General features: G+C 32.9%; 2 protein-coding genes across 2 annotated transcripts; both read right to left on the bottom strand.

Annotated features, from left to right (window-relative positions):
- Nucleotides 1–1,736: 1,736 nt before the first annotated feature.
- Nucleotides 1,737–10,119, bottom strand: LOC146905106 (WUSCHEL-related homeobox 9-like). The gene is made up of 4 exons (XM_085730392.1): nt 9,962–10,119; nt 8,221–9,120; nt 7,628–7,827; nt 1,737–2,027 (listed from the first exon to the last, which is right to left on the bottom strand). The coding sequence occupies exons 1-4, from the start codon at nt 10,059–10,061 to the stop codon at nt 2,019–2,021; spliced, it is 1,209 nt and encodes a 402-aa protein (XP_085586518.1). The 5' UTR covers nt 10,062–10,119; the 3' UTR covers nt 1,737–2,018.
- A 6,833-nt stretch (nt 10,120–16,952) lies between these two features.
- LOC146905105 (uncharacterized) lies at nt 16,953–18,099 on the bottom strand. The gene has a single exon (XM_085730391.1). It carries the CDS (start codon nt 17,847–17,849, stop codon nt 17,172–17,174), a length of 678 nt encoding a protein of 225 aa, XP_085586517.1. The 5' UTR covers nt 17,850–18,099; the 3' UTR covers nt 16,953–17,171.
- Between the last annotated feature and the right edge of the window lie 3,582 nt (nt 18,100–21,681).

Raw genomic sequence — 21,681 nt, 5'->3', positions numbered from 1 at the left:
AGTTCAAACACATATACAAATTTGACTACAAAAAGTACTTAGGTCATGCGATAACAAAATCCAAGAAATCCTCCCTCAGAAAAACAAGAGCGAAGACTAAAGCCACAACAGAAACACAAAACTCCTAACTGGAACACCCAACACGATCAAGAGAAAGACTATGAGCAGAGCCCCTCAGTCAACCAACTCATAGACAAATCCGCCACAAGACATTATCAGTGCCAACACAGAATAAGTTCATGATCCCACTCAAAGAAGGAATACGTGTGCAGAATGTTTTCCTAAAAACCACTTCCAAGAGGTGAATTTAACCATATCCACCAACTGGAGCACATATATCTCCTTCCCCAAAAAGATGCGAGCATTTCATGATCTCCACAAAGACCGCATAACAGATTGTCAGATTAATAAGAAACCTAACCTCTCCTTTTTTCCTCCATCTAAATCGAACATGTATAAAACTAAGAAGACTCGCTAGATCTGAAGGTAAAACCAACTCCCACCCCAACCACGTAAACACATTATACCACACATGACATAAAAAAGGACATCCAACAAAAAGGTGACTAATCGACTTTACAATCTCACTTCAAAAAACACAAGAAATACCACCAAGATCAACTATATTTTTCCTTGAAAAGAGATTTTGTTGAGTCGGAATCATAACTTAAAGTAGCTGTGAAGAGAAAACATTTACCTCAAGAAGAGACCAAGACTCCCACACCTTTGCAATAAGTTGAAAGATATCTACGTACCTTCCGTACACCACACTATCTCTCATATGAAGAAATTTATATGCTTATCTCACTGAAAAAATGCTCGATGAATCATTGCCCTAGACACAAAAGTCTGCACCTTCAGAGAAGACCAGACTCTCTAAAGCCTAGAGCAGCTCTGTCAAAATCAAAATTTCCCACTCAAAAAGATCTCTCCTCCGCTTAAGATCATAGACCCATTAAGATCCCTATTTGATGGTCATATCAAACAATTTAGCTTCTTTCTGAATAGAAACTTGGAACAGCCTAGGGAAACGAATACTCAAAGGAATAGCTCCTAACTAGGGATCTTTTAAAAAATATGTAGATCGACCATCTCTAACCTTCATGAGTATACTTCAGTGAACCAATCAGTAAATCCAGGATGACTTTTTCTCAATAAGGAGTTCTCCTTCCACCAGTTTGAGACACCTCTTCAAACCCCCGCCATCCCCCCACAATGATCCCAATGAGAGCCTTTCAATTATCTAGCTCTTACAATATCTTTCCATAAATCCTTCCCTCTTGTGATCAACCTCCAATACCACTTCTCCAAGAGGGCAAGATTAACCAATCTTTGATCTCTGATACCCAACCCTCCTTCAGTCTTAGGCTTACAAACATCTAACCATGGAACCCAAGGAATCTTCGTTGCCCCTTTATACCCTCCCCACACAATTTTTGTATTATTATTAAAAGAACTCAATATCATTGCAAACAAGTATGAACATATTTTTTTGACAAAATATAGTAGATAAACCTGAAAAGAAAAGTACGGATAGAGCAATAAGTACAAAGAATACTCGAAACCAGACGAATAAAGAAAAACCAAGGTACAAAACCCAAAACAGAAACGGAAAGAAAAAAGAACAAAACCACAACAGGTCCCACAAAGGCCACCACCTCATAAAACAACATTCTCAAAGGAGAAGTGCATAAGGAAAACGAACAACCCACCGACCAAGCTCAAGACGACCCATATGGTAAGAACATAAATAATTAAACATAGCATATAAGTTCATATGGTCATATTATTATTGAACAAGAACCACATCATAAAGGCCCTGTAGTTAAAATGAAAAATACATATACCTTGGTCCACAATAAATTTTCCATACTTTCAACGACTTAGACCCAACAAGGTATGAGTCATCATCGTCGGTTTCACTAACCCTAATCATAAACAACAGAAGAGTATGATAATATAGAAAATACACCATATATATCTGAATCCCGCATCTCTAGCTGCCCAGCTTCACCTCCTTAATAAACCTGAAAAAGAAAAAACAAAATAAAAAGTTAACGTTAAAATGTAGATGTTTAGCTTACTCATACTAAACTAATTTAAGAAAATGCAGGTATTGTGCCAAAAAAAAATTGTGTTTGGAAGCTAATCCTCTTGGTAGTATAGTAGTAGCATCCAAATGTGCAAATGTCGTGGCAGGCGTAGGATCAGTCAAGTCAAACTGGTGCTTGCTGTTGCACCAGGGGCAGTTGTACCAGGTGCTAAAGCGTGGTTATTTTGTATCCATTGAATAAAGACATGTTATAATCGTATAGCGGTATTAGAAAACATATCTTGAGGGTGCCCTAAAGCACTCATTATTCATTATGAATATACAAACCAAAACTGTGAAATCCTAAAAATATAGACACCCACTTGAGTTGTGATATGATTACATTGCGATGTCTAAAAACACGGTCTAATAGATCATTGTATTGAGTAGTTGGATCATAGTCGCTTACCATAAAAATGGATGCATGTGCAGCAGCACCAACTATGAGAAATGTTGAGTAACCAAGAACATTGAAGAAAAGAGAAAACTAGAGAAGAAAATCAGAGTGAAATGAGTGAAGAGCTCTGTACTCAGCTTCAGAGGAAGATCTGGAAATGGTTACTTGCTTTTTAGCTCTCCAAGAGATGAGTGAAGAACCTAAAAAGAAGCAGAATCCAGTTGTTGATCTTCTGGAATCCACACACCCTGCCCAGTCTACATCAACATAGCCCAGTAGTTGCTTCTCTGAACTTCTAGGGAAGAAAAGACCAAGACCAGGATTGTTCTTAAGGTATCTTAATACTCTACAAGCAGCTTTGTAATGTGTGATTGTTGGGGAATTCAGAAACTGGCTCAGCTGCTGTGTAGCTAAAGAGATGTCAGGTCTAGTAGTGTTCAGGTATAACAGTCTGCCAATGAGCCTCCTGTAGCAAGACACATCTTCAAAAGGTGCACTTGTGTCTTGATGCAACTTGATGGAAGTATCTAAAGGTGTTGATGCAGGCTTGGAACCTAAAAGACCAGAAGAATCAAGTAAATCCAAGCAATATTTCCTTTGAGAGACTGAAATGCCTGCTTTAGAGTGAGCAACTTCCAATCCTAAGAAATATTTGAGGATCCCCAAATCCTTAATCTTGAATTTAGCATCTAGAATGGACTTGATTCTTTGAAATTCAATCAGAGAAGTACCAGCCAATATGATGTCATCAACATAAACTAAAATTGCTGTAAAATTAGTGTTATGTTGAAGAGTGAATAAGGAGTAATCAGATGTGGACTGAGAGTAACCTTCATGAAGCAACAAAGCAGTCAATTTTTCATACCATTTTCTGCTTGCTTGTTTCAAACCATAAAGACTTTTCTGCAGTTTGCAGACTTTGCCAGGCAAGCTAGAAACCCCTTCTGGTATACTCATGAATACATCCTCTTGCAAATCACCATGAAGAAATGCATTGTTAACATCTAATTGGTGTAAATGCCAGTTTTGAATAGAGGCAATAGCAAGAAGGGTTCTAACTGTAGTGAGCTTAGCAACAGGAGAAAAAGTATCAAAAAAATCCAGTCCCTCAATTTGATTGTAACCCTTAGCTTCCAATCTGGCTTTGTACCTTTCAATAGAGCCATCTGCCTTATGTTTCACTCTATATACCCATTTACTGCCAATTGGCTTCACATTGGGTGGTAAATCCACAATGGACCAGGTACCATTAGCAGTCAATGCCTTTAATTCATCATTCATAGCCTTTAACCAATGTTCAGACTGACATGCCTCCTTATAGGTTTTAGGCTCAGTACTTTGAGTAATAGAAATGGAAAAGACTCTATGTGATGAAGAAAGATGATCAAAAGAGTGAAAATCAGTAATGGGATAAGAAATACCTGAGTTGACTGATTTTGATGATGAAATGGAAGAGTTATTGCAGATGTAATCTTTCAAATAGCTGGGGGCAGACTTGACTCTGGTAGACTTATGTATAACAGGTGATGAAGGAAGAGGAGGGTTAGTGATGGAAGTGGAAGATGGTGGTTCATTGGTGGAATTTGAATTTGAATTGAAAGGGCCTGACACAGTTTCAGAAGGAGGAGTTTCAATAACAGGAGCAATATCATAATCTTGTGCTAGATGTGTATGATATTCCCATGAGACATTTGAAGGATTATTTTTATAAGGAAAAATACTTTCATGGTGAGTGACATTTCTAGAAACAAAAATTTCTTTGGAGTGAGTGTCAAGAAGAATGACTCCTTTCATACCACTTTTATAACCAAGAAAAATACACTTTCTTGCTCTAGAAGCAAGTTTGACTCTGTTTGCCTGAAGAGTTGATGCATAAGCTAAAGAGCCAAAAACTTTCAATTGATGCAAATCAGCATTTTGATTGTGTAATAGAAAATAAGGTGTTTGATTGTTTAAAATGGGGCTAGGCACCCTATTCATAATGAAGACTGCATGAACTGCAGCATATGACCAAAAAGATTTAGGTAAGTGGGATTGAAAAAGAAGTGCTCTAGTGATGTTTAAAATGTGTTGATGTTTTCTTTCCACCCTTGCATTTTGTTGGGGTGTTTCAACACAGCTAGTTTGATGCAAAATACCTTTAGAGGCATAAAACTGAGGCATATTAAATTCAGGACCATTATCACTTCTAACAATTTTAACATGACAGTCATGTTGATTTTCAATTAAGGTGATGAAATCTATGACATGTTGTCTAGTTTCACCTTTAGATTTCATTAAGGTTATCCAAGTGAATCTACTAAAATCATCAACAACAGTTAGAAAATAGGAATGATTATGAACAGAAGAAATTGAAATAGGACCCCAAATGTCAAAATGCATCAATTCAAAAGGCTTTTCAGCTTTATTACAACTTTCAGGAAATGGTAATTTCCTGTGTTTAGCAAAGTGACACACATCACAAGTTGCTTTAGAATCTACATAGACAAAAGGAAACTGAGACTGTAAGGACTTCATTCTAGAAAAAGAAAGGTGACCTAGTCTAAAATGCCAAAGGGCACTATCTGGTAAAGGAGCAAAGTTGGGAACAATCTTGCTTGCTGAACAAGTCAGCTTATTTGAAAGATTCAAGTAGTATAACTCCTCCCTTTTATCACCAGAACCAATCATCTTCTTGGTTTTCTTGTCCTGAATAAAACACTGGAAACCATTAAAACTCACAATACAATTTAAGAAATTTGTTAATTTGGACACAGAAATGAGATTAAAGTGAAATTCAGGGACATAGAGAACATCATGAATGATAAAATCATCAGAAAATTTAATGGTTCCAGATTGATTTGCCATAGTTAAATGACCATTAGGTAGTTTTATGTTAGTAGGAATGATTTCATTGTAAGAATGAAACCATTTTAGATTTCCACAAATGTGATCACTAGCTCCTGAATCAATGATCCAAGAACTTAGAGTAAAATTGTGACAAGTTAAAGAAGAACAGAAACTAGTACCTTGCCTGTCAGTTGGTGAATGACCAAGAGACATGGAAGAAGAAACCTGATTAGAAGCATGTGCAGTTTTTGAACCTTGGTTAAGAGATGAATTCTGAAGTAAAGATATTAACTTCTCATATTGCTCATGTGTAATAGCTGGAGCAGTAGTTTTGCTATCACCACATGATGAAGACTTCTCATCATTAGTAACATCCTCCTTTGCAATATGATTAGCAGATGAAGAACCAAAAGTCTTTTGAAGGTGAGGTGGAACTCCATGTTTCTGCCAACAAGTTTCCACAGTGTGATTCTTTCTACCACAGAAAGTACACACACGTACACCATGTTTAGAATTGGTTCCTTGAGATTGTGATTTTCCAGAAGAGTCTCCCTTGTACTTTCTGGAATCAGCATAGTTAATCAAAACTGAATCTTCACTAGGTGAAGCAAAATTTCCTTGTCTTTCATGTTGCAAAACCATGGAAAAGATTTTGTTCATGGAAGGTAATGGATCCATTAACAAAATTTGAGACTTAACCATAGCAAAGTTCTCATTCAAACCAGTGAGAAATCTAATTGCATAAAGCAGATTATGATTTTGTCTAGCATTGCGCATGAATTCACAAGAACAACGTACTCTGCACACACAATTTGGTACAGGCATATATATCTCAAGCTCCTCCCACAAAATCTTCAACTCAGAGTAAAAAGCAGTTACAGACTTGGATTCTTGTTGCAAAGCATAGATTTCTTGCATAAGTTCAGAAATTCTTACCAAATCTCCTTGAGAGAATCGTTCTTTCAGATCGTTCCAAACATCACATGCATTTTCCATGAAAATTATGGATTGTGCAATTGAAGGAGATACAGAATTTACAATCCAGGAATGCACTAAGTTGTTGCAACGATTCCAAGGTCGAAACAGAGGATCAAAATCATCAGTGATAGGTTCAATTGTACCGTCAACGAATTCAAACTTCATTTTGCCTCCTAACGCTCTTCGCATTGATCGAGCCCAGGAATGATAGTTTAAACCGTCCAAAACCGGAGAAACAGTGACAGATGAAGGTCCATCACTAGGATGAACGAAGAAAGGACTAGATTGATCAGTGAGAACATCGTTGTTACGAGGCGCCATTGATGGAGCTTGAGAAAACTTGCGGAAGACGAATCAAAAGGCTCTAGATACCATGTTGAGTAACCAAGAACATTGAAGAAAAGAGAAAACTAGAGAAGAAAATCAGAGTGAAATGAGAACTTTTTCATTGAATAAGAGTTTGTTACAATGATCTCTTATATAGGTTGTTATTGTAGGCACATACTATGCTACTGTGTATCAACCCTATTACATTGTACCCTATCATCCCTATAAACTAGGAAGTTAGTTATTTCTGGTAACCAACTCTGAACTAGTGCCAGCTCATGTAACTTGCAGTGCAAGTAACTAAGGTGTAGTGTTAGCCTGTGGCACAAGTAATTGAGAGGCATTGTGTTCCTGCTGCTCATCATTCAATAATGATTCTTCTATCCTTTTTGTACTGTGTTTCAACAAGAAATCCCCCCAATCCATGTGTTATGTGTGAACAATGACTTTCCCATAGTCGGTAGCTAGGTATGTATAAGGAGGCATAGCATACATATATTAATTTAATTTTGGTACACTTTCAACATAGAGTTTGTTCACTAAAAAATTATCACAATTATACTATATGTAATTTATAACAATGCTTGCAATGGAATAAGAGGGAAAAAATTCTGTAAAAAACATATTTACTTATTGGAGCAGTGATGTGGTTAAGAATTTCCTACTTTTTAACACACTTCTTTGATCCAAAATCGTCAAACTGTTTTACTTATTGTGTATCTCTCTTGTTAGTGTAGTGGCATGTAAAGTGTTCAATATTAATTGTATGTTGGTTGTTGACCTGCTTTGCACGTCTTGTTTTAGTTCTCTCTATCAATCAATAACAGTTTGCTTATAAAAAAACCAATTAAATAAATAGTCATATAACCTTTCCGAAATTTAACCCGTGACTTTTTAGTCACATGACAATAATTTTACCGGTGCGTCAAGGCTTCCCTTATAATCATATACACTGGTGAAAGAAATTAATAAACAAAGCAAATGTTATAAGGAAAAATACGCACCAGGTAATAAGTAGCACCATGGTGGAGCGAATCAAGGGTAACACCCCATTCATCGGTTAGAACTGGAGTACCAGAGGAGTCAAAGAGAACTGCTCGATCTCCAAAGGATGCACGAACGTTAAAGGGCCCCACATCAACCATGAATGAGGCGTCCTTAGTAATCACAGTACATTTTTCCGCTCCATCTTCCACGCCAAATCCTGACAAACACACAAAAGAAAATTCATCTCTCACATGCAACTTGGAAACACAGACTTTAACTAAATGAAGTCTTGCGCATTGCACACGTCCGTGGAATATAATAAAACGAAATCATACCCGGAACTTTAAATTTTGGGTGCATATATATTTGTAATTTTTAAGGGAGCAATATATGTAGAAATTGATATATTTTTGTTGTTTTATCCGTCTGGTTCTCAAAAAGCGGCTTGGTAATTTTGCGTTTGGCTTAATCAGAAGGTAAGTAAAGTCTAATAGAAAAAATTGTTCCAACTAAAATTCACATTAAGTTTGTTTTAAACAGTTCATCTTTAATTAGAACTATTAACGACTCGAATTCAATCATTAGTTTTGTAAAACTTGATATTGATTACCTTGACGTTGATGATCAATAATGGGGAATGGAACAGCAACAGGTGCACCAATGGTAGTCGGAGGAAGAGGAGCAAGATCAACTGACTCATCATCATTACTTGATGTTGTAGCAACACCAAAATTAAGTTGTGGGTCTTGCTGGTACATGTGAATCATATTCATTGCTTCCTCTTGACTCTTCTCTTGATCATATCGGTCATCGATTGAGGAGATTCCATTTTTACTTCCATAGTTCATGATGATCTCGTGATTAACTAGAGGTACATCAACATTCTGTTGAGGTAAGGGTTGAACCATAGAGGAGCTTCCATTAACACTTCCATAGTTCATGAAACCAGATAAGTGATTAAACCTATGTGGTGTTGTCATGGCATTAGGCACTACTTCTTCATTAGGGAAAGAGAAAAATGGGGGTGTGGGTGGTTGTAAATTGGTTTCAGTCGGGGTGTGAAAATAAGCATCAACTTGGTTTTGGTTCACCGAGACTGCGGGGGAATTAGAAAACACCACAATCCCATCATTAGCATTGGAGAATCCGATATTGTTAGAAATTACAATTTCATCGGGAGAGGCTTTTTGATGACCAGAAGAAGATGACGATGATGAGTTGGGTGGTGATGTGAGTGTTTGATGACCAGAGTTTTGTTGTGTTTCTCGTTTCTTGTTGTGGATGAATCTCTTCTTTTGTTTGCTTCGAGACTTGCGGTTTTGAAACCAGTAAAAGACATTGGCATCACCAACTTGACCAAACTCTTGTAATTGTTCACGTATCTTCGTAATTTCCTCCCTTGGTGGGTTCACCATCCCTGTGTTGAAAATGGCTTCGAGAATGCGAATTTGTTGTGGTTTTGGGTTCCATCTTGGCTTTGGTTCTGGAGTTCTCTCTTCACCATCTCCACCTAAACAATATTTGTTAAAAGCCAATCAAACATGCTAAGTTTACAAATTCTAAAATTTACTAAAAATGTTCATTATATTGTATGAACTACCGAGTATTATGATATTTCTATAAAACAATGACAAAAACTACAATAGAAAAATTTATTAAAAATCAGATAAAACAATCAGATAATTATTAAAACAATGACAACATGAACTATCATAATTTTCTTTTGTAGTTTATATATCTAAACTGAAAAATTTGTAAACTACAATATGAACTATATGGAGTATTATAATATTTCTTTAAAACAATTGGATAAATTATCTTCATCTGTTTGCCTTGGTTTATAATCCGTAGTGTATACAATAAAACAATGACATAAACTACAATAGAAAAACTTATGTATATAATTATCAAAAATATATTTAAACACAATTTTTTTTCTTTAATAAAACGCTGCAAATATTGTAAAAAATAAAATCAATTATATTAAAATATAATTGCTCGATCGGATCTCAAGTGATGAATTTTAAATAACATAAAATCGACACCCAAACGAGTATAGATCAAATTTTAGCACTAAAAATCTAAAGTTTCAAATTTTAAATCGATTCGTTTAGGTTTTTTTTTTCCATGTTGGGGACATAAACTCGAAACTATAATACTTGTGATTTGTTTATATGACCCCCGACATTGAAAAAACCACATCAATTTAAGTTATTTTGATTGAAATTTTGAGTTTATAGACATTGATTTGGTTCTTTCTTACACACATACAGATTTTGATTAGATCTAACACATACGATTGAGTTTGACTAAATAATAATAATAATAAGTAGAGGGAGTTGTTTCAAAACCAGTTAAGAGAGAAGAGTTGAGGCCTTGAGAATTCCGTTGGTTGGACGCATTGGTAGACTTCTTGAACATGCTAGGCCAATGTTTGTTCGAGGAAGCCATCACTGATCGACCGATGATTTGCTTGGATTGATCGACAAATTATGGGAAATTATTGAACTGGAAGCTAGATATCAAAAGACACACAGAAGATTATTAGATACAGAAGCACTAAAATTGATAATAAAGCAGATACTAACTGAAATACATAATACAATGTATGATATTAAAAACGGAAGATAAAAGGCCAGTATTTAATATTTACAGTGTAAAAGTGGACACAATAGAAACAAACAAAAACGAAAAGAGAAACAAACAAACAAAAAAAAGAACATGAACCATGTTTGCTAACTCTCATGTATAACTTTATCTTTTACTTACACTTTTGTTTTTCACGAAAGTTTGTGTTCTGTGGAGAAAGGAGTAAGAAAACGAATTATATAATAAAAGGATAAATAATTGATCAGGGTATATATCTCTTTCTCACTACGTATATTTTCAAAGGAAAGAAAAAGGAGATAATTTTGCTGGATTTTGGGTTTGCATGAAAGGTGTGATAGAAGAGAAGGAGAAGAAATAGTTGTTGTAGGTAACTGTAATGGAAGATGATGCAATTGCAAGAGTAAATAAGGGAGGGTGGAGGTTTCAAAGCTAAGAAGAAATGTGAAGTGTTTTCTTTGATTGGAAAAACGGTGCTGTGTTAGTAATGTGCAAATTTCTTCATGTTAATTTGATGAAAAATGTGGAGATTTTTGGATTGACTCGAGGGGTCTTTTATTTTCATCTGTTGCATTAGAGATACACATCTATTTTTATTTTTTTTCAAAAAAAATTCTCTCTTTTATTTTCGGTCAAACTTAATAGATATCTAATCTTACAATATCCACATTCCCTCCGATTACATTTATAAGCAAAAAATGACTTTTTAGATCATCGAATAATTAATGTATTCGGTCACATTTATGGGTTAGATACATTAATTATAGGATGTATCTAAAAAGTTGTTTTAAATGTGACCGAATGGAGTATATCACACATGCATATACCGCCTTATGGTCACTATTATATAAGAAAAACCAACATTTTAGATTCATTCATTAAATGATGTATGTGGTCTATAATAAAGATCATGTATATCATTAATTGAATAAATCCAAAATGTAAATTTTTGCTTTTAATAGTGATCGGAATGTGTATAAACATAGTCATTCTGGTCTTAAATAAGTCAAAATTCAAATGTATATTTAGTCCAAATTTGATGTAAATGCATTTGACTTTTTGTTTATATTTAAAACCGAAGAGGTGTATATATTTTGACTTACATTATATATTGCTATTTTCTATAAAGTATTTTATGGTACATTGAACAATTAACGGGTGGTCATATAGTTATTTTCTTAAGTAATAAATTTAAGATAAATTTTATGAATCAAAAGATAAATTTTATGAATCAAAGATATAAGGGAAATGTTAATAACTCAATTGTCTTCGTGAGCTTAACTCAGTTGGTAGGGACAATGCATAATATATGAAAGGTCCAGGGTTCAAACTCTAACTACCCAGCAAAAAAAAAACTCAATTTTTTTGGAATAACTATTATATTTAGGGATACTTCCACTTGAAAGTGCATTCAATCAATCTCACGTCCCTTAAAAGAGTATCCAAACAACTAAGTCCTTTGTTTGACTCCGATACTCCATTTGGATTAATAGGGTTGCAAGCTTCTAAAAAGTCAGTTAGATGAATATTACAGTCTTCATCATCCTTACCTGAGTATTGTTTCTCTTTCAAAGCAGTGAGAACTGAGTTTTTGATGTCAAAGAAGACAGATTTTGCTGGCTGAAACCCCTAAGCTACTTCATCAAGGTTGTCGAGTCTTCCATAGTCTCCTAGTGTCATTTGTTCCATGACTTGATGCTCTTCGTCTGATGAGAAACCACTTAAACTTGGTAGTGGAACGGTTGCTGCTTCTCTTGCTTCTCGGATACGTCTCTGAATTTCCCTCTCAGTTTTGTCTATGTCGAAGTCAAATATCAAAGTGTCTGAACCTTCACCACTATTATTTAGAAATGACCCTATTATTTAGGAATGACTCTATTATATTTAGGGATACTTCTACTTGAAAGTGCATTCAATCAATCTCATGTCCCTTAAAAGAGTATCCAAACAACTAAATCATTTGTATGACTCCGATCTCCATTTGGATTAATAGGGTTGCAAGCATCTAAAAAGTCAGTTAAATGAATATTACAGTTTTCATCATCCTTACCTGAGTATTGTTTCTTTTTCAAAGCAGTGAGAACTGAGTTTTTGATGTCAAAGAAGACATAATTTGCTGGTTGAATCCCCTAAGCTACTTCATCAAGGTTGTCGAGTCTTCCATAGTCTCGTAGTGTCATTTGTTCCATGACTTGATCCTCTTCGTCTGATGAGAAACCACTTAAACTTGGTAGTGGAATAGTTGTTGCTTCTCTTGCTTCTCGGATACGTCTCTGAATTGCCCACTCAGTTTTGCCTATGTCGAAGTCAATTAGCAAAGTGTCTGAACCTTCACCACGCATGTAATAACTCGCAAGTGTTTAGTTGCTAATGGCAACATACATCATAACAAACCAATATAAAAACATATCCGAGAGAGAACAAGAGAAGGAAGAAATTCTGCCTTGAAACTTTTATGCTTGACCCTTGCCTTGAACCGTCAGTGTTCTGAATGAATAATAATGTGTGCAAGGGTCTCTATTTATAGAAAATAATTAACTAGGGTTTAGGAGAATAAAATTGGTCTTTTTAGGATAAGAAAATTGGGATTTTTACACCGATCCAGCTTGGAAAACAAGTTGCAGGAAATTTATGCCCGCAGCTGGGCGCAGATGGTGCATGAGGCATTAGAAACACTGCCTCGTGAGATAATGGCGCATGGCCATGCTGTAATGGCACCTGGGGCAGCCCCCGAATTGCGAATTCTTGCGTTTTTCAATCGTTCTTCAGTCTGGAAACTCCAAGGAATTTGAAATGAATTATCTTAAATTTTTATTGTCTTAAAAAAAACTTCTAAGAACGGTTGACTTCAATATTCTTATCCTTGACCCTTAATGTGATGTGTTGATTTGTCGATTTACATGATTTCTCACTACAAAACACTCAAAACACCTATGGAGTTGCATGATCTAGGATAAAAGTGAACTACAATTACTCGAGTTAAAACAATACAATATGTTTCTCAGATCATTGACAACTCCTATATCTCTAAACTTATTTGTCTTCAAATGCAAAGAAAAGTACTAAAAACATAGCCAACAATTTCATATGATGCTCTGTCATCATAATTTTCAATCAAGCATAGTAAATATATCTAAATTGTCATATAAAGGAACCACTTTTACTTATGAATATAGAATTTTACCACGTATTTTTGCTTGTCCCTGATTGATTAAATAGATAAGTCTAACCTTCTCTTACCATAGGAAGAGGATAAAATTCATATGCAACGATTCCGGATATAAGTTAGATAAAATTCTATAAGCTATTTCTAAGTTCAATCACTCTTCCTATGTATGTCACACTCCCTAGGGTTATGAAGACATTAAGACCGATGCAAATAAAAATTAAATAGATCACAAATCATAACTAAATAAAAGTTTTGCATTAATAAATTCTAATAAACAACTAGAGGTTCATTTTAGAAACCTAATCAAAGGATGTTTAGTTACTCATGGTAACCAAAGTCAAGTTACAAAAGAAATAAAACATACTCTACGAAGAAAAGTTGAGGAGAAAGATTCATCTTGATGCTCATAGTGATTTCCTTCCTCTTGAATCGCTAAGTTCTAAAGTAGAAATTATGATTAAAAGTTGTTGTATTTATAGACATACTTACACATGGGTTTCGGTTAAAAACCTAGTCTTTTTCCTCCAACCCGCGTTTGTATTTTGACAAAACTGCAAGGACCTTGCGCGTGGGGCTACGCACCTCACGCGTGAGAGCAAAATAGATAGTTGTTTTTGCTCTATCTCATGTGCATGGGAATGCACCTCACTTGTGGATTCATCCTTCAATGATAGTTTTGCCTTTTTCTTCATCTTTTTTAGTGTTTTCTTTCTCCAAATTGGTCTTCGGGCTTGGGATAAAATTTCTCCATTTAGTAATGTCTATAGACGCCTCTTGAATATCCATTCCATGTCTTCCATATCTTCATGAGGTGTCTTGTTCTATCGAATTACATGATTTTTCAATATTATACTTCAAAAATACCTATTAATTACTTGGTTTAAGGAAGAAATATAATTACATGTCTCGATATGAAAACATTAAAAATTATACCTTAAAAGAACGGTGAGGCCTACGTTACCCCCTCACGATTTGGGGGTAATTTACCCCTCATGATATCCACCAATCAAATTGAGTAGTGTGTACTTTATTAACTAAATTAAAAATGGAAAGAATTTTTACATAAAACTTTTGTTATTTGCAACTTTATCCCATATTCAAGTAATGTGCTTTTATCTTTCCAATCACAAAATTTAATGAGATATTTTATTTCCACATTTCAATTGTTTAGACAAATTTTATTCTTCTATTTTATTTACTGTTTTTTGTTTCAAATTTTTATTTTTCTAAACAGATTTTTACATCATATCTTGTTTTTTTAAGCTTGGATAAGGAAAAAAAAACATTCCAAAACGTTAATTTTTCGAGCATCAACTAGATTATTATTTTTATTAATTAGATTATTATATATTATCATATGCTTGAATCTATCAATATTAGCCTAAACGTCATTTTATTTTATTTATAAGATGACTAAATGCTATTAACCTAAACAAATATTTTCTTTGACAAGTTTAAAAAAACGAAGACTCCTTTTAGTTTTTGAGAAAAATTGTCAGGGCCGACCCTAGGCATAGGCGGGGGGGTGCGACGGCCTAGGGCCCTTGCTGGTAAGGGGCCCAAATTTTTATTTTATTACGAGGGTGCATATAGAAATATTTGATTTATGGGGGTTGATATAACAAATTTCACTGAAAGGCCCTAAACATTAACAGGATGAAGTGCTGGCCCGAAGACTGTTAATGATTTTGGCCCTCTTGGTAAAATTTGCTATATATACCCCCATATAGCACAAAGATTTCTTAATAGACCCTCCCTATAAAAAAATTGTTTTTTCTTAATAATGTGCCAAAAAATTTATTATCGATGAAATTTGTTGTATTTTTTTGAGCACTTTGTTCCCAATAATGTGTCACATTAATATTAAAAATATTGGTGATATTTGTTGTTAGAGCTTTGCAATTTTATACGACAAGTATGAGCCAAAAATTAGAAGAAGTGTTCTAAGAAAAATAAGACAAAAAAAATTGTATTGTGTTTATATTTGTAAATATTTGGAGGTAGAAAGACCACCTCAAATCCATAATAAATTAGACCCCAAAAAAAAAAAATTAAAACTGCAAAATAGTATCCTGGGTGTTAAACCCATGTCCATGTGATTATCAAACACAACCATCCGCCACTAGGCCACTCGTTACTATATGAATAGTTTCTCACGTTAACTAGTTGGCCACTCTTTATTAGTAGGCCACTCATTACGAGGGAAAAGCGAAGAAAAAACAACGAAATAAAGAGCTTATAAAAACACAATAATGAGCTAAAAAAAATTATGATGTATAATGTAAGGAGGTCTTTTCTCATATTATGCCTAAGCCCCCAAAACTCTAGGAACGGCCCTGAAAATTGTAAGACCTAATTTAGTCTTTTGAGAAATATGTAATTCACTTTTATTTCCCCAGAAATATAAATAGATACAACTTAGCCTCTACTTTCTTTACATTTTTTTTATTGATGAAAGATAGATAATGGAAAGAAAATAAGATACTAGCAATTTTTTTGAAAGATACTAGCAATTATTTAGTAGTATTGTATAAGAGATTTTTTTAACAAGCAAAAATTGAAGATATTAACACAGACAAGAAAATTCCTTGGCACAAGGTGTACCAAAGAGACCTTCAAGAATTTACAAGCTGTCAACAAAGTCAAGCAAGGTGATTAGCCAATACCCAAACACATAAACAGGTTTGACCAAAAACAAAATTGACTCCATTGGCTTTTAGCGACCACAACGAAAGATATTTTACTTTATCCAATAACTGAGGGATATAATTTTATTTATTTTTAAATAACCTACAATTACGTTCATTGCAAATAATCCAACCCGAGAGTAGCCATACAAGCTAAAGAAATGAGCGACGAGCTTTCATACCACCAACATAATATATGAACTGACTGAGATGGTCTGAAATACTATAAGTATTCGCTCCTAATATGCCAATCCAAGATCGCACACCATGCCACAGAGAACCATACATGCTGCAAGAAAAAAATAAAATGGTGTGCCATTTCCAAGTGTCCGCAACCTGTCATACAAACAGAAAAATTTGCAGAAATAATACCACAATGCAATAGGTTTGACTTAGTGGGAAACCTATCCCGCAAAAGTCACCAAGCAAAAATTGACACCTTCAAGGGCGCCTGTTTGTTCCATATCAAATGCCCAAGGTGAATGAGCAATGCCCAAGGCGCATGCAAGATGCCCATGGTAAATGCCATGTGCCCTTAAGTATTTCTTGTGACTATTTTTTTTTTTTTGTTCATTTATATATTTTCTATTAATAAAATTAATTGGAAATCAAATTTCACAAAATATTTATATATTATTTTTACAAATCCATCCTATTTAATAATATACGATATTTGAACTCAATCACTCAATCATACTCCCTCCGGTCTCAAATATAAGAAAATATTCCTTTTTTAGGTTCATTGAGTAGTTAATGTATCTGGTCTACATTGTAAAGCAGATACATTAATTATTTAATGAATCTAAAAAAGGAATCTTTTCTTATATTTGAGACCGGAGGGAGTAATATACAATATTTTTTTAATGGACAATTATAAGATATTAATTTCTACACATCAATCAATACAATTAATAACTAAAACTAAAGGTCCACATTTAGTTTTAAGAGGTTCATTATAATTGAGGTTCATATTATACACACTCATAATACACTATTCACTCATAAGCTTCATTAACAAACATCAAACTCAAACCCCCCAACAGTGAAGGAAAAAAAATGAAAAACAAGCCAAATTATGTTGTAGAAGTTGCCGGTCGATTAATTTGAAGCAAGAGCTTCCACGAGAGTACAAACAGCAGATATAGGGTTTCCAAAAATAGCTGAAAATAGTAGCTTGAAGATCACAACCGCTATCTTTGTGTACTTGCTCATAGTACTTGCTCTCCTTGACTGTGTGAGAACAAGTTGAGCTTCCCTATCTCCTTCAGAAAAATAACCCCTCCTCCAATTCTGAAGAATCAAATCCTTGAAACAAGCCACATGATAGCAAGAATTTCCATCATCATAAGACCATCCTTGAACATTTCCCATAACATGCTTATGCTTACATTTAGCACACTTTGAATGAACTCCCTTAGACAAATTCAACGTCACGTTTCCATTATCATCAGAAATACTATGTTGCAGCTTCAAACAACATGGATGAAGATCATAGTCTGTGCTAGAGCAATGATAAACAAAACCTAACACATCTTTTCCACAAGCATTACAATATCTTGTTTTATATCCAGGTGGTTTTCTATGGAACTCGAAATAGCTTTTCTCGAAAAATGGATGAAAGGCGTAAGGATCGGGATTTGCACATACTTCATGAAGGACATAACTGCAATTGATATTTTCACAATGGTAGCTTGATCCAAACCCTAATTCTCCACAACCACTGCATGTATATGGGGCTCCTGGAGGCTTCCACTGCAATGAGTGTTCGTGATCCATCTCAATTAGTTTTTGCGAATCCTGTTGAAACAAAGCAATAAAGAAAGGAAAATGCTACTTCTCAAGAAAAATAGCTTCAAGAATTTTTCAAGACACAGTTGGCAAATTTTAATTGGATGATTTATTTGTCCACTTCCTATTTTTCAGCCACACCTCCTTGAATTGTGGCAAATAGTGCATTGTGATTGGTTACTCTTTATTCTTGAAGAATTCTTGATGTTATTTTTCTAGAGATATAGCATTGCTCATAAAGAAATTACAAAGTTAATAAATGTTTTACTAATGATTTCTGTAAAAAAAAATATAAAAAAAGTATTAATGCTTTTTTTTTTTTAAGGAAAAAATATTAATGCTTAAAAGTGTATCTAACTATTTGGCATGAAATACGTACCAAATACTTTTCACTGTTGATATGAATTAAAGATACATAAGCTGGCTATTTATAGGCAAAAGAATTCTTGTCCAATAAGTCACTTCTTTTTTTACCTGTTGATAACTTTTCCAAGAAATTACTTCATATTATACGCATAGTTACCATTTTTTGTGTGTGTGTGTGACAAAAATAGTTATTAATTAGTAAGACTGTTGTTATTGAAGCTTCGTTGGCAGAAGGACGGATTTTCTCTTCAATTTCATTTTTTTTTTTAAAGATTCTCTTCAATTTCATTTGCTTCTAAGATAGGTTATCATCACTTTGGTCATACAAGTTTGAATTATTTCGGCATTTTAATAGTAATGATTTATTATTTAGAATATAAAATTTGGTCAAACCCAACAAATTTGGGTTAAGTGAAATGGCTCAAGATTTACATTGAACTTTTATATACGATGATGAGGACATTTTGGAAAAGGCAGGATCATCTTCATGCTTTTTAATAACAATATATACCAATTATCTTTCTGTAACATTTCTGAAACTTTTATATATGATTATTATTTTTTAAAAAACTTAGTAGTTTGAATTCATTTTTATGATATAAGTCAGATGTTTGGGGTTCAAACACTGAGACGTAAAACAAAATTTTATATAATACTAAAAAGTGGAGACTAAATATAGTATTTTATTAAGATTTTCTAAAGAATAAGTAAGATTCATCTATGAACCATGTCCTTACTTAGTTACTTGGCAGGGCCAACAATTCAAAACGTTTCCAATAAGTGACCTCTTTTATTTATTTTTGATAACTTTTCCAAGAAAAAGACTTTATACCATACGCATAAGTTACCGTGTAACCACAAAAAATACGCATAAGTTACCTTGTATTATATATATATATATATATATATATATATATATATATATATATATATATATATATATTTTTTTTTTTTTTGTGTCAAAAGAAAAGTTTCTTAATCCGTAAGACTGTTGTCATTGAAGCTTCGATGGCCTTAGGACGGATTTTCTCTTCAATTTCATTTGTACCATTTTTATATATATATTTTTTTTTTTTTTGTGACAAAAGAAAAGTTTCTTAATCCGTAAGACTGTTGTCATTGAAGCTTCGATGGCCTTAGGACGGATGTTCTCTTCAATTTCACTTGTACCATAGGTGGTTATCATCACTTTGGTCATACAAATTTAAAATATAATACTTGGTCAAACCCATCAAATTTGGATTACCTTAAATGGCTTAACATTTGTATTGTACACGACGTTGAAGACATTTTGGAAAATGCAATTGCATCTTCATGATTTTCAATTACAAATATAAATCACTATCCATAAAAAAAATCGTTATACAATTGTCGTATTGCTTAAATAAAATTCTTCTCATCATGAAATCAAATATAATTAGATTTCTTAATTAATAATTTTTGTTTGCTTTGTAAGTTGTTATGAAAGCGAAAATGTGTGGTACCTTTAAAAAAAAGTGTTGTATAATATTTTTGTCTTATCAAAATAGAATGAATAAGATTAAGAGGTTAGCTCAATGATAAGAGCTGTCCAAATCTCACATGAAACATTTCTAAAATGATCATTAGTACCACAATTATTAATAATAAAATTTAAGGATTAAATTCTACATAATTTAAATTATTTTATAATAATTCATTTTTTTTGTATAAAGGGTTAATATGTCTTTACACCCCTGTAATTTGAGCGAGTTCCGGTTTACAACCCTGTAAAAAAGATTCTTTAGATTCCAACCTTGTAAAATAAGATTCTTTGATTTTAGCCTCTGACCTATGTGACTGGGCAGAATTGATGACGTGGCGAGCTGATGTGGCATGCTCACTGTGCATATCTGATTATGTGGCATGCTGACTGTATATTTTTTTATTTTTTCTTTTTTTTAAAGGGTACATGTGGCATTTGTATTTTTTTAAAAAAATCATAAAAAATTTAAAAAATTCTGGAAAAATTAATAAAAATTTAAAATAATTAAAATGAAAAAAATGATTAAAATATTTAAAAAAATGAAAACAATTATGAAAAATTAATAAAATTAAAAAAAAATCTGGTAAACTGAAAAAGTAAGGAAAAAATATAGAAAATTTAAGAAAAAATAATCTGGAAAAATTAAAAAATCTGGTAAAATGAAAAAGTCTATCCCTCAAAAAAAAAAATTGAAAAAGTCTAGAAAATTTAACAAATAAAATCCCAAAAATAAAAAAAAATCTGGAAAAAGTTAAAAATCTAGAAAAAGTTGGTATTTATTTTTCAAATTATTTTCAAAAATTTAGAAATATATATTTTTTGAAATTTAAAACAGAGTTTTTTCGAAAAAGAATTTTTTTAAATTTTCTCATCAAAAAAATCTGGAAAATATTTTTATTTTTAAAAATCTGTGTACAAATTTATTTAAAAATTTAGGAAAACTCAGATTTTTTTTCAAATTTTTTTTTACGATGTGTTACAAATTTGAGAATATTTTCTAATATTTAAAAATTGAGGATAAAAAAAATCTGGAAATTTTTTTTATATTTACGATGTGTTACATGTTTTATTTGTATTGAAAATTGAGGACATTTTTTAAAAGAAACAACCAGCCCAAAAGAGCTGAAAGGGGTTGTTTTCTTTATATATATAAGCTAATTTTTTAATGTTTTGGTAGAAGAATATTAATTTTTTCTGAATTTTTTTATTTTTTGAAAAAAAATAAATTTTTTCGTTTTTTTAAAAAATTGATTTTTTTTTCGTTTTTTAAAAAATTAATATAAACGAAAATTAAATTTTTTCGTTTTTTAAAAAAATTGATTTTTTTCTTCTTATTTTTAAATTTTTGAAAATTAATTTTCATTTTTTTATTTTTTATCTTTTTAAAATTAATTTTTTAAACAATTACACACATGTCAGGTTTTAAAAAAATAAAAATTAAAATAATTACACAGTGGCGTGCCACGTCAGCGTTCATTACACACGTGTCAGGTTTTAAAAATAAAATAAAATGAAAATAATTACACAGTGGCGTGCCACGTCTGCGTCGGGATGAGGTCAGGGTTGTTTTGTGGAGAATCTTCATATTACAGGGGTGTTTTGTGGAGAATCTTCATATTACAGGGTTGGAAACTAAAGAATCTTTTTTACAGGGGGTAAACCGGAACTCGCTCAAATTACAGGGGGGTAAATACATATTAACCTTTGTATAAATTATCATTTTGCTTGTTGATATTTGCTAATATTTGTAAATACATTAATATTCATTAATACTCGTCTAGCGGATATTCACACGAATGTGAGAACGACATAAATATCAATTTTATCAAATAGAGAAAGTTCCTTAAAAAAATCAAATAGAGTTAACTACTATATATACACGTAGACATTCGTTACCATCCCTCGAAATAGAATAGTAACAACAAAAACGACAACAACAATAAAATATAT

This window comes from Medicago sativa, chromosome 7 (assembly GCF_051527215.1).
Source record: "Medicago sativa cultivar Bolivia chromosome 7, Bolivia_mono, whole genome shotgun sequence".
NCBI lineage: Eukaryota > Viridiplantae > Streptophyta > Magnoliopsida > Fabales > Fabaceae > Medicago > Medicago sativa.
Note: the sequence above shows the minus strand (reverse complement) of the source record. Positions and strands in the feature narration are given on the sequence as shown.

Excerpts from the sequence above, each read along its gene's own strand:
- LOC146905106 (XM_085730392.1), bottom strand. The coding sequence starts at position 10,061 with ATGGCTTCCTCGAACAAACATTGGCCTAGCATGTTCAAGAAGTCTACC. Across the intron at positions 9,121-9,961 it reads CAACTCTTCTCTCTTAACTG|GTGGAGATGGTGAAGAGAGA; the intron begins GTTTTGAAACAA and ends AATATTGTTTAG. Across the intron at positions 7,828-8,220 it reads TATTGATCATCAACGTCAAG|GATTTGGCGTGGAAGATGGA; the intron begins GTAATCAATATC and ends TGTGTTTGTCAG.
- LOC146905105 (XM_085730391.1), bottom strand. The coding sequence starts at position 17,849 with ATGGATCACGAACACTCATTGCAGTGGAAGCCTCCAGGAGCCCCATAT.